This window comes from Saccostrea cucullata, unplaced genomic scaffold (genome assembly GCF_032062105.1).
Source record: "Saccostrea cucullata isolate Sc308-1 unplaced genomic scaffold, CSIRO_AGI_Scuc_v1 ctg100, whole genome shotgun sequence".
NCBI classification, from domain to species: domain Eukaryota; kingdom Metazoa; phylum Mollusca; class Bivalvia; order Ostreida; family Ostreidae; genus Saccostrea; species Saccostrea cuccullata.
In genome coordinates this window covers 358,298-371,080 of record NW_026932392.1, presented here as the reverse complement: position 1 = coordinate 371,080, position 12,783 = coordinate 358,298, and the positions used below count along the sequence as shown (strand labels likewise).

The window sequence follows — 12,783 nt, the reverse complement described above, 5'->3', positions numbered from 1 at the left end:
AAGAGTCCTCGGGAAACAAAAGCCAAGGGTAATGCAATAAAATGAGTAAATAAATGATTGACTTTGTATTTTCAAATTTCCTCATTTAAAATAACTTTCCCTTTCCCCATGCAGAATACAAAAAGACTTGATGACAGATTTGATTACATACATTTAACTTGTATCTATATCCAAATATTTTTTTAAATCTGATATCTTATAACTAATATTCAATATGCAACTGTCCAATAATATATTTGCACTGTTATGATATGCATTATATTCAGAACTCAATGGTATGCATGTTTGTTGAACATGAATCTGTTCTTTATCGGTTTATGACACCTGAGATGTAAAACTAGGATTGTCATACACTAGTGTATGCAAGAATTAAGATACTGATTTTTCAGAGTTGGCATAAAAAAGAAGGAAATATTCATATTTCACAGAACAGTAGGAAATCTTGAGTGCCCGGGAAATAAAACAGTTTGTTAATCTTTTTTTCTTACTCATTTTTGCAAAACAGTTCAACACTTTTAATTATTTCTAAAACTACTCATTTTTCTTCAACTGAATTTCTCCAAATTTTCTGTTTATGATACTGTACTACATGTTGCATTTTCATTAAATTATTTTTGATTACTCAATCACTTGATAAGTTAGTGTTATATTTAAGGAATAAAGGTATTCAACAGGATTTGTACCTAATTAAAGTACAGTCTTTAAGTATTTCTAAATTCATGTATTGCTTGATACAGTCAATGAACTGAATAAGGACAATTCTTTGATTCCACTATAAAATTTGTTTGGCTTATATATTTTAATAAATTAGCTATATGGCTGGAAAGAGAGCTCATGAATTCCCCATTCTTCATTCAGCAAGGATAAATTGCCTTTTGACTTTACCTGCTGGGATGATAGAGTATGGTTTGATTTTCCTCCATATCCACCACCACCTTAGTTGACATGTCAATTTCTGAAATAGACATCAATAAGCAACTGTGAATAAAGCACTACAATATTATCATTTAAAACATGTACCGGTACAAATCACAAAACATGCCTCTTTCACTTTACTTTGATAATTTAATTTTTACAAAGTTACCCAATCCAAGGATGTTTTTTTAAATCAAATTTGTCTTTATAAAACATGTACCGGTACAAATCACAAAACATGCCTCTTTCACTTTACTTTGATAATTTAATTTTTACAAAGTACATGTACATCCAATCCAAAGGATGTTTTTTAAATCAAATTTGTCTTTATGAGGAATTCTACATTGAATTTCTAAAGCACTATTTTTAAGTTAAAGTCACTTCTAGATGTAGCTGACCTGGTGAAAAAGAAACCACATGTATCTAAACCAAAAAGAAATGTCTTGTAGTATCATATTTCAAAGTTTCAAATCTTTGGAAAACCTTAAAGTTCTTTCAAATATATTTGAAATACTATTAAATATATAATTTTTTTTCATATTCCATGGTGATTGCATGGTTTACATTTTGAACCAGTTTTTCTCTAACTGTGGAACACAAATCTTCCAACAACAAGTTATGTGCAAGTATAACTTTAACTGAGTTAGAGAAACGGAATCAGACGACTCGAAGTTGTTATTCACTCATGTCAATGCACAATGATGCAGTTGGGAAATCAAAAAAGAGAAATGGTGAATGACTGAATGTGCATGAATTTCCATGAAACTTTTCCTTTATTGATACTATTCTCATGTTAAATGAATTTGAACAAAATAATTTTTATAGAACTGAACCAAATTAAACCAATGAATTCTGACTCATCCAGTCTAGAAGATATATGTTTATCAGAATGGGGACCACATCAAAATTACACAGTGACCGTCAACAAAGAAACAAATGACATGTACATGTTCACAGATGGATATATTTTTCATTCCTCAATCAATTCCATACTCAGTTTCTTTTCCTTACCTTAAGGATAGATGAAATGTTCTCAATAATATATAATTTTTTCCAAGAATTAATCACTGAAGTATTACAACTTTAATACTGTAAAACGAGCATATTTGGCGCACTACTAATTTTAGCGCCTTTGACGCAAAAGCCCCTGAACGCTAAAATTTATTGTGCGCTAACAGATTTCAAAATATTTGTGTGTGTGTGTGTTCAAAGCTTTTACATTAGTACATGTAAACCAGAGGGCGCGATTACGTAATGTCGAAGGGTCGTTGATTTTATATACACACTAGCACTGCAGATGGTAGGATCGATCGAGAAAGTTCTGCCAAATTATAATTTAATTAAACTATTGTTACCCCGGTAGTTATTACCTGATTCTTATCATTAGCACCTTCAAAGTTTGGCTTCTCGGCGTGTCAATCATCTATCGCCTCGAGGTAAACAGTGCAATTAAGCATGGCCAGGTTGAGCTTGTAGACAATACCTGATTATGATTTCCGTTTATCCAAGTAACTTTCTTTCGATGCATGCATTGTTTTAATATGAATAAAATGCGTAAATATTCCATTTCTTTTATTTAAAATAAAAATAAAATAAATTTTAACACTGTGTCATGTCCGTGTCATTGCAACACCACGGTAAAGTTGACGAATATTTACTTATATATACGGGTCGGAGCACTATTGTGTTTCCTTGCTTGACTAACCAAAAAGTCAAATACGGGTGTGGATAAAAAAACCAAATATCACATATGTATATATTTATGACAAGTGCAAGCGCTAAAATTTATTTGCGCTAATGTATTCCCACTTGCGTTTGCGCTAAAATACATATGCGCCAAATTTTCTCGTTTTACGGTATGTTTACTCACAAAAATTGAGGTACCTTACCAAGTGTTACCAAGCATTTGTGCAAGAAAGCAGAGGGTAGTGTTTCTTATATACTGTAAAAGCAGAAATATTTATGGGGGATTAAATTTCGTTTATTTCGTTTTTGACAATTACCAACAATATTAAATCACACACAAAATTTATCTATGACTTCATATTGAATAGGATTACTTTCAAAACAACAAAATTAAAAGCAGGGGATGACAAATCCCATTGCCCGACGCCCGAGGCTAGTGAATTTTAGGGGTGGGCAAGTGAAATTTTATCAACCAATTGCCCGTGGGCAAGTGACTTATCAAAAATAGAATTTATTTGTAGGCCATAAATTTAAAGCTGGGCATAGGAGCTTGTATGATTTACTCAGCATTTTTCTTCCTCTATTTTTGAAAAATATCTATAAATACAGAATTAGTTTATGGTAGGGCAAGCAAAAATTCAGGTAGGGCAAGTCAATTTTGACCATGTACTTGCCCTTGGACAAGTGCCTTAAAAATCTATTTGTCAGCCCCTGAAAAGCCCACGAAACTATGTTGCACATGACAAATATTAAAACGAAATTTCATCCCTATGAAAATTTGTGTTTCTATTGTTAGTATGTAATCATTTTGGGGGGAAAACCTTAATTCTTCAACATGTTCAATATCAAATTTTAAAGTGTTGTATTGTTTAAGATGATCAAAAACTGGTTTAATAAAATCAGAATCAATGTAATTAAAATTTTGAATATTTTTCATACATTTCAAAAATGTACAGAACAGATATATGAGGAACGTATCTTCTAACCTTAAAGTTTACTACTGGAATAAAGAGATGTAAACTAAATATATATTCGTTAAGCATGTTAAGATTCTTTGAGACAGCATTATATTTCAGAGCTCCAGATAAGGTGCGTATTTGCAGAAATATGCATTAAATTTTACAAAATACGCATTAAAATTAAAATAGAGCATACAATTATGCATTAGCAATTATTGATACACATTACACCACGAAAGTATTGCGTACAACAAGTTGAAGAAGAACACAGGTATGACTTACTTAATGATACGAATTGAGGTTAACTCAGTGTTTGATTTTTCTCAAAACCAAGTACAGATTTAAAAGCCTTATAGCGATCAGGAATATTCTAGTAATGATGAAGTCGATCGCCATTTCGGGAGATAGAATCAGAGATATAGATTAAAATCAATTTCTATGTAGGAAGACTATGCATTAGGCATAACTTTTTTTATTATGGGTTCGTAGCGAATTTTCTCTCAACTTGCCACATTAACGAAGATTCTTTTCTCTCAGTATACTCTTGATACGATATCTTAAATGAAGGAAAAGTTTTCTGTGTCTCTGACTCTATGGTACCTTGACCTACTGTATAATCTTCCGTGTCAAAAAAGAATGCTTCCAAATCTTAGCAAAAAGTCTTGCTGGTACATGTATTTACAAAATTTATTCAAATAAATGCAGGAACTGACCTTTGAAGTTTTTTCCCTCTTCAAAAACACATATATATATATATATATATATATATATATATATATATATATATATATATATATATAAATAAACAAAATACTCTTCAATCAATTTGCTGAAAATCAAAATCTGCATTGATTAAAAAATCAGGGAGTAAATTTATACACTTTGGGGTAAAAAATTATCTGGAGCTCTGTATTTACAGTCTTTCAGTGCTTTACAATACTCAGAGCATCTTTATAGAACTTAGTGATATTAAACAACCATTACTGAAAATTATGTAACTATTCGTATCGTTAAACTGGGGGGGTGGGGGGGGTATGTTTATCCAGAAAAAACTCTTATTCAGGTGCTGACAGACGAAGACAAACACACTGGCAGTCTTACAGGCAGCTTAATTAATATTCGTCATTACTGGGGAAATTAGTCAGTAGTAAAGGAATTACTATCTTTATTTAAAAAAAACATTAACATATTCTGCTACTCATATCTGGGTTAGTGTCAACATTTATAAACAAAATATCGCATGATACCTCGCCTGTTCATTGGTCTGACCCTCACAGCCACACGAACTTTTTCGGTCGACATTTTGGATGTAGCTCTGTAAATGAATATTCTCCTAGAAACAGGCGTCCAAGTGAATACAATTAAAACTCATACTGTTAGTCCGGATTTACTTCGATACCAACACACATCGACGTCTTGTATATCGCCATTTTCCCATAATATTAATCCGGGCACTTCCTCCCACCAAATTACTTCCGCCGTTTATCAAGAAACCTTCTGGGGGTTATATCAAAATCCTAAAAAAATAAATTTTAATACTTTTTTAAGTAAGGTGTAAAACATTCAAGCGCATCAATTCTATTTTTCTTCCAAAGTATCTATCCACAGAGAAATGTTCATCCATGCTATATCCTTATGAAAGAAACTGTGACTCATGGCACAGTAAATGAGATACACAACAGCACAGCAATCAAAATCAATATACAAACTGGTCTGTCTGTGTAGCTTGGTACAAATCTCAACGTCGTTTTATACAGAATAAAAAATATATATATTCTAAGTTATAAGAATAATATACAAGATTCAGGGAGTCAGATAGATGGTATGTACATGTACATTGTCTGTTCCAGCGGAATTTAGCATGCAGAGACTTAATCACTTATAGTGTTAATTGGAGGGGGGGGGGGGTAACAAACCAACAGCAAATTTATCATATAAGCAGGCTGATAATTAAGTTGGTCATCTACAAACTAGCCTTCTTAAAAAGAGTTCTATACGATTCTACATACACATATATTAACATGATTAAACAATTAAGACTAGGAGATGCCTGCATGTGTTCCTCATTGACAAAATCTGTATGTAGATCAGTCTTTACATGGAGACTAAGTTTTCAAACAATATGTTTTTAAAAAATCCAATGGACAATATAATTCTGTCATTTAATCAGTTGAATCAACATACACTATTTGAAGGAGAATTTTAAGAAAGGGTTTGTATGATAAGAATATAGTAAGTATTTTGTTGTGGCCTTCAAATTGAGGAAAAATACGATAGATCAGAGCGCGGGATTTCGACTCTTTCACCTGTCACACAGTTTTCAATCATGATTGTTTATATCATTTAATTATTTTAATATGCGTCTTAATTATTTATGGTATAGACCCCGATTCTTGAACCAAAGGATATATGTTTTATAGTACTCCAGTCCTCCACAAGGGAGGTGACGCAAGTAGGCCTACAAACAATAACAAGCAATGTATAAATGATCTTTCAGTATATTCTGTCTATTACACCGAACCCTGGTACACTTAAAAAAATTAGACAGATGTTGTTTATTATAATACTGATGATGTTGTTCTGTTAACAACCTCAGACAATGGTCTTCAAAAAATAGCTAAAGGCATAATAGGATGAATTTTGTCAAAAATGGTGTTTAAGTGGTAAATGCAGTTTTAATAAATCTGGTATACTTTTGAAGACTATTTCTAATTGAATAAAAGTATACTCGAAAATGATACCAGTTATATCTTGGTGTTAACTTCACTGCGCAGGCTAAAGTTATGTAAATATGTAAATATCCTCGTCACGGCACCAAATGGGAATGGACCCCCCCACCCCCTTAAATCCTCCAGTGTCATGTACTTAGAGAGTTCATTCTAAATTAAAAAATGTTATACCAAACTCCTAACAAGATCAGTGGTAAAGACGACGATTTTAATGTTTGACATGTATATTATGCTTTGACAAGACATCCCTGCTAATGTTTTGATGTTATATTAAGGATATCCGATCCTCAGCCAGGTAGGATAACTCCAAAATTAATATTTAATTTGAAAGGCATCAAAATGAAGCTTGAAAATGAAATTTTTTTGCAACAATTTTCATTTTATTCATCTTTATCAGATTCAAGGTTTTTGGAAGTCTTAGAAAAGGTCGTATAAAAGTTGACATTTGTAGCCTATAAAAGGAAAAAAATAATACAATTTTAGAGAAATAAGATTTTCTTGAATCCAGCCTTAGATATACCAATGCTTATTAGCATGTAATGAAATAAGAAGTGATTTGTGGTGTCTTGCAATGATAGCAAAAGCCTTTTACACTATGTATATTGGAATACATGACGGAAATAGAAGACAAAAAATACCAAATAAGTATGAAAATCATGATAATTTCTCTGAATGCCTGGATACCTAAATATATTTGTTGATCAATTTGCAATTAGAAAATGCATTGCTGATATTCCAATTCGCTTTTTCTGCAAAAATATTGGAGATTTCACAATTTTCCCTATATAATATGATTAACTTTAAACTTAAAAGAAATACTGTGGGTGAATTTACATAACATGTGGATTTAGAGATACTTTTATGAGTATTTTTGATTACTTAACTGCAAATTTTATGACCCTGAGGATCGAACTACCTTTATTATATTTCCTTACATGTAGGTATAGGCCTCAAACAGTTAAAAAAAATTTTTTGTTGTTTTTACCGATTTTTGAACTTGAATAACCTCAGGTTTCAATAATTAAATTGGATTTAAGTATCCGTGAATTGCAATTGATTTTCATTGTTTAATTTCTAGGAAAGTTGAAAATTTTTAGCTCACCTTAGCTGGAAGCGTCGGTCTGTAAACTTTTCACATTGTGAACTTCTTTTCAAGAAACACTGGGCCAATTTAAACAAAAAAAACTTTATACAAAGCATCCTTTGGTAAAGGGAAGTTTAAATTGTTAAAATCAAGGGCCAAGTTTTCTTACAAGGGGAAATAATCAAGAAAAGACAAAAACGGGGGGGGGGTCATTAAAAAAATATATTTCAAGAAACACTGAGCCAGAAATGCTGAAATTTTTTGGAGAGAGAGAGAGAGAGAGAGAGAGAGAGAGAGAGAGAGAGAGAGAGGGAGAGAGAGAGAGAGATGAATGGTAACTTATATGCAGCATCCTGGGGGTATTGTAGATTCTAAATTGTTAAAATCATGACCATCGGCGGTAGGACGGGGCCGCTGCAGTGATTGAATCCAAGTTTTACATAGAAATATATAGGAACAGGCAATCTGTAACAATCTTCTTCTCAAGAACCACTCGGTAAAAAAGGCTGAAACTTGTATGAAAGCATCCTTGGGTAGTGTAGATTCTAAATTGTTCAATGGGGTCACCACAATAGGTATTACAAGGGGGGTCTGCTAAAGAAAAGCATGGCCAAAGTTACTCAAGTGAGTGATATGGCACATGGGTCCCTTGTTCTATAAAGTAACAAAATAAAAAGAAAGATCTTTTTAACTTTCGTTATCCAAATTTATCAATCTGTATGCCATATACGACTTTAAAACATTGCCATTTCAATTCCATTCTTTGGATTAGATAGTCCAAAAAATATGAATTTCATAATTTGGGAAGAAGCACTCTTGCTCATCATAATAATGCACTTAGTTTATCTGCTAAATGATCAGGGAAAAAGAGAAGATTTTCAAAGTATTAATGCATTTTTCTCATAATCCAATAGAGCCCCGTCACATAATTGAAACTCTTAATCTCTGCCACTTAATTACATGCTCATCATAACCTTGCATTTAATTTGTTTCCGTAATGCTTGATCGACGAAAAAGATACTTTTCAAGAAAATAATGCATATTTAGTATAATTGGTTTTTTTTTTTACTATTTGTAATAAATAGAGTCCTGCCCTAACACCAGATTCACTGACCCAGGGGCGACAAACATAAATTATGCAGAAGTCATCTTTTCTCAATATATGGGAAAAGAAAGCTGCTTTGATCGGTACATCCCGTTAAACACCAAAAGTTAAATTAAACCCCTAGCCAAGAGACTGTGGATTGCACAGTTTTGGAATAGACACCCTTTGCATATCATAAGCATATCTTAGTTCATCTGCTTGCTGATTTTACCCAGAATCAGACAAGATTTTCAAAAGAATGAAGGCAATTTTACTGAAAACCATCAGAACCTAACATTCGTTCAATACCTAACATGTCTGCTGAATTTATAGTGGAGGGGAAGAAGCTTTTAAAAGGAATTGTGCGCTTGAAATCATCATACTAAGCTCATTTGAGGCACTCCTTAATGTTTCTTACCTAAAACATACACAGAGCTTAACTATAGAACTGTCCAAAATGGACAAGTTAATGTATCTAAGAGGTGTTCACGGCCGGTAATAGATCATTATGTTTTTTAATGAATGAAGCTAAGGCACAGCATATCAAAACATTAATTCTAATTATAACGTTTTTTTTTATTACATTGAAAAAATAAATAACAATTTTTCAAGTATTTCTCAATTGGAAAGTATGGATGCATTACTTATCATTTTTTATGTAGAGTGACTAAGGTCAAGATCACGATACATCCTCAGGACATAAGCCATCTCAGCGTGAAGTGGAAACTCCCAATATCCAAACATTCTCCATGAGAAAGATACGGACAGAACACGATTTATGATTTTTTTTCTGTCAGTGAGCGTAAACTTGCAAAAATGACCTTGAGTCAAGATCATTACACAGTAAGACACAAATGCAGGTCAACTGGGGAACTCGCCAAGTTAATCCAACAGAAAGATATGAACAGGCGACGAATTATGAATTTTTTTCGAGGTTATAACATATACCCTCAAGTAATAATCTTTTAGTAAAACTCTCAAATTTTATCCATAAGAAAGATATGGATCGGATACGTATTAAAAGAAATTTTTGCTTTTAGTGACCTCAAACTTGCCCAAATGACCTGTGTCATAACCGGTCAGGTCATAAGCAATCTTTTTAAAATGAAAAACTCACCTATTTTATCCAGAAGAAAGTCATGTACCAGACTATGAAATTTTTCTTTTATATTCTTGAACTTTCCCAAATGACCTTGGGTCAAGGTCATGACACACATGGTCGGGTCATAAGCAATCGTTGTGTAAAATGGGGAACTCACCAAGTTTATCTAAAAAAGAAAAAGATATGAATCGGACACGAATTATTAACTTTTCTTTCAAGTGACCTTGAACTTGCCATACTGACCTTGCGTCAAGGTTATGACACATCCTCAGGTCATGAAAATTTATTTGTATGAAGTAAATAATTTCTAATATTCCTCCATAAGAAAAATATTGACCGGATACGACGTTTGCACATACAGACGGAAAGAAAGACGGACAAAGTGATTCCTATATCCCCAAAATTTGTTTGTGGGGGTATAAAAAGTAACGAGTTGGATGGTTTGTGAATGGAAAGGGGAATACAGCTGAAATTAATGTAAATGTAGATAAACACAAAAAATGACACTGAGACTGAAGGTATATATTAATTTTCTTATGACAGGCATTGGAAATAATTTTATAAAAGGTAGCGTCTACATGTATAATAGATAATTTGGATAACAATAAAAAAAAAGAAATCTGTTGATTAAAATCACAAATTTAGCATCATTTTCATTTTCCAATTAAGGACAGATGATACAAACAAAAAATGGATGACTGGATTAGTATATATTTTTTGACCTAATTTCATTGCAAATGATGCAAATAATTCATTTCTAGAATATAAAGCAATTTGTAACCTTCTGTGATGTTCAAAATTCTACACTTCTGAAACCATCCTTATTATTCTAGACAAAATATTTTTCACTTCAAATTCCATTTTTGTGCAACTTTGAATAAAAAATTAAAAACTATGCGGTGAAACTATTCATTTTATTCATTAAAACATGACCCAAGTTGCTATTATCAAAACTTTTGACAAAAGTTTGTGTGTATCATCTGTCCTTGAATATATTTTTTGATTGACACATCATTTTCTGTCGAAGCATTGTACATAGTAGACTATGTACGTAATTATTTAACGGATAGCAAATTACGCTTTTTAATTCTATTTACTAGTAACCAATTAGCAACAGTGTAATTTTTAAGGATATATAAGACTGCCCACTAGTATCGGACTGTCAAAGGTAGATATTAAATTGCAAGAACAACGGAATGGCACCACAACGATGACATGAAAATACAATAAAGCTGACATAAGCTTTGAAATCGATTTTAGTATTTCATATGAACAGCGTACTAGATTTAATTAAAGCGATATCCTGGAATCTGATACTCTGGAGAAAAAGGCATGGATGGGTGTTCTCTAACTGCAGATCTGTAGCGTTATGGTTTTATATATTTGTCTTTGACCATAACGCTACAGATCCCGTAATGCAAAAAGGGTGTAATTTTACAGCGCAATATTTTTTGCGTACTTTTGGGGAGACTTGCTCCACTTTCTAGCACTGGTCAATCAACTATACCTTTCACTCTCTAAATCTAGACACATTCTGTAGCCAATATGTATATTTTATCCATCCCCAACCATTTAAAGTTGTCTCTACAGGCAATAAAATCGCTTGGAGTGAATTTTCAGCAATCTAACAAATAATTTTAATCAAGCGAGTTTATCACTTGTAGAGACGACTATGAAGGGTTGGGAGATGGATAAGATATATATATATATATATTGGCTACAGAATGTGTCTAGTTAGCGTCTTTCAAATGGCGAATAGATTCTCATTGGTTAAGAAATTAATAACATCAGGAACTTTGTTGTTGACAACGATGAGACGACTTAAGCTCCACCTCTTTGCCGGACGATACAATGTTATTGGTTATTCGATACACTAATTGGCATTTGCCCGAATTTCTATCCCATGTATATTTCAACAGTGAATGAAAGCTGTGTAAATTTCAGAAGCTAATTATGCAACGTCGAGAATGCCACGCCTTACTGAAAGTCCAAGCTAAACTGGAAATGGTTCTGATATAAAAAGATTGCTTGGATAAATAATGTCTTGAATATTTTAAACAATTGTGGACTTTCGAATATTTGGAACAGTCAAACCTTTAATCCAAACTGGTTAAGAGCGAAAGTAAAATTAACTTCAATCGATCAGTTTAAACAAAAATGGAATTCGGATGTTCAAAATTTATCAAAGACCCTAAATTACAGAATATACAAATACGAACTAAAATTTGAAAAATATTTAGAAATTCTATCACGAAAAGAAGCCATTCACTTCTGCAAATTTCGTACTTGTAATCATTATTTACCAATTGAAACTGGACGTTGGTGAAATGAACCAAGAGAGATTAAATTATGTAAGAAATGTCATTTAAAAGAAATAGGAGATGAATTCCATTACATATTAAATTGTACATCAGTGACACGTGAAAGAAATAAATGTTTAACGCAAACAGTTACGATTTAAAAATACAATTACTTTTAGAGAAATAATGAATTCAGAGAAACTGTCATTTTAAAAAAATGTGTATATTTAAAAAAAAATTACTAAAACGCGCTCCCCGAATTAGTAAAGATCTATACCTATAATTGCACTACTTGTCTATCCTCATACTCACGCATGCTATAAATGTATTTTTATTTGTCATCATTGTTGTTTACATTTATATCTCGGTAAACAATTGTAAAATTGTGAAAAGTTTAAATAAATTCAGTTCAGTTCAATATAAAGGAGCTTATTCAGAGAACCTGTGAAAAGAGGGCATGCGCTGATTTTTGAGGGAGGAGTCGAAGGACGGACACTTTAAGAATGGCGGACGGGGCCATAAGAAGTTATGCTATAAATTTTTATTGCAAAAGCTTAAAAACTTCTTGAGATATCGCCCAAAAATGAACGTTTTACGCATACTCACAGAATGTATGAATTTACGACCTTGACTGACGACCTTTTGGTATCAAAATACATAAGGTTCTTCCTTAGGCCATAGGAAGATACGGTTTAAAATTTCACCACAGAAGCTCAAAGGCTACTCAATTATAGCACGGAAACGAAAATGTTGAAACAGACAGATTTTAATTATTAATCTATCATCTTGATCTTTGATTCTTTGACTTCAAATATAAATATATATATAGGTGTCTTCCTTAGGCCATAGGGAGTTGCTGCGTAAAATTTCAAATGCTTCTCAAGATATGACGCAGAAACGAAAGTATTACAGAACTTCCAACGG

The 12,783-nt window shown here is 32.4% G+C and overlaps 1 protein-coding gene across 9 annotated transcripts in view; it reads right to left on the bottom strand.

The window, feature by feature from the left end:
* LOC134235011 (kinesin-like protein KIF13B) overlaps positions 1-5,113 on the bottom strand; it is a 128,156-nt gene extending 123,043 nt beyond the window's left edge. For 5 of the 9 annotated variants that reach the window (XM_062717088.1, XM_062717092.1, XM_062717095.1 and 2 more), the window contains exons 1-2: positions 4,808-5,112; positions 886-955 (exon numbers count right to left, since the gene is read on the bottom strand). In XM_062717088.1, coding sequence (XP_062573072.1) covers positions 886-955; positions 4,808-4,862 — 125 coding nt within the window. In that variant the 5' untranslated portion in view covers positions 4,863-5,112. Of the gene's footprint in view, positions 1-885; positions 956-4,807 lie in introns of all 9 variants that reach the window. The other 4 variants (XM_062717089.1, XM_062717091.1, XM_062717093.1 and 1 more) reach the window with 2 other exon arrangements.
* Between the last annotated feature and the right edge of the window lie 7,670 nt (positions 5,114-12,783).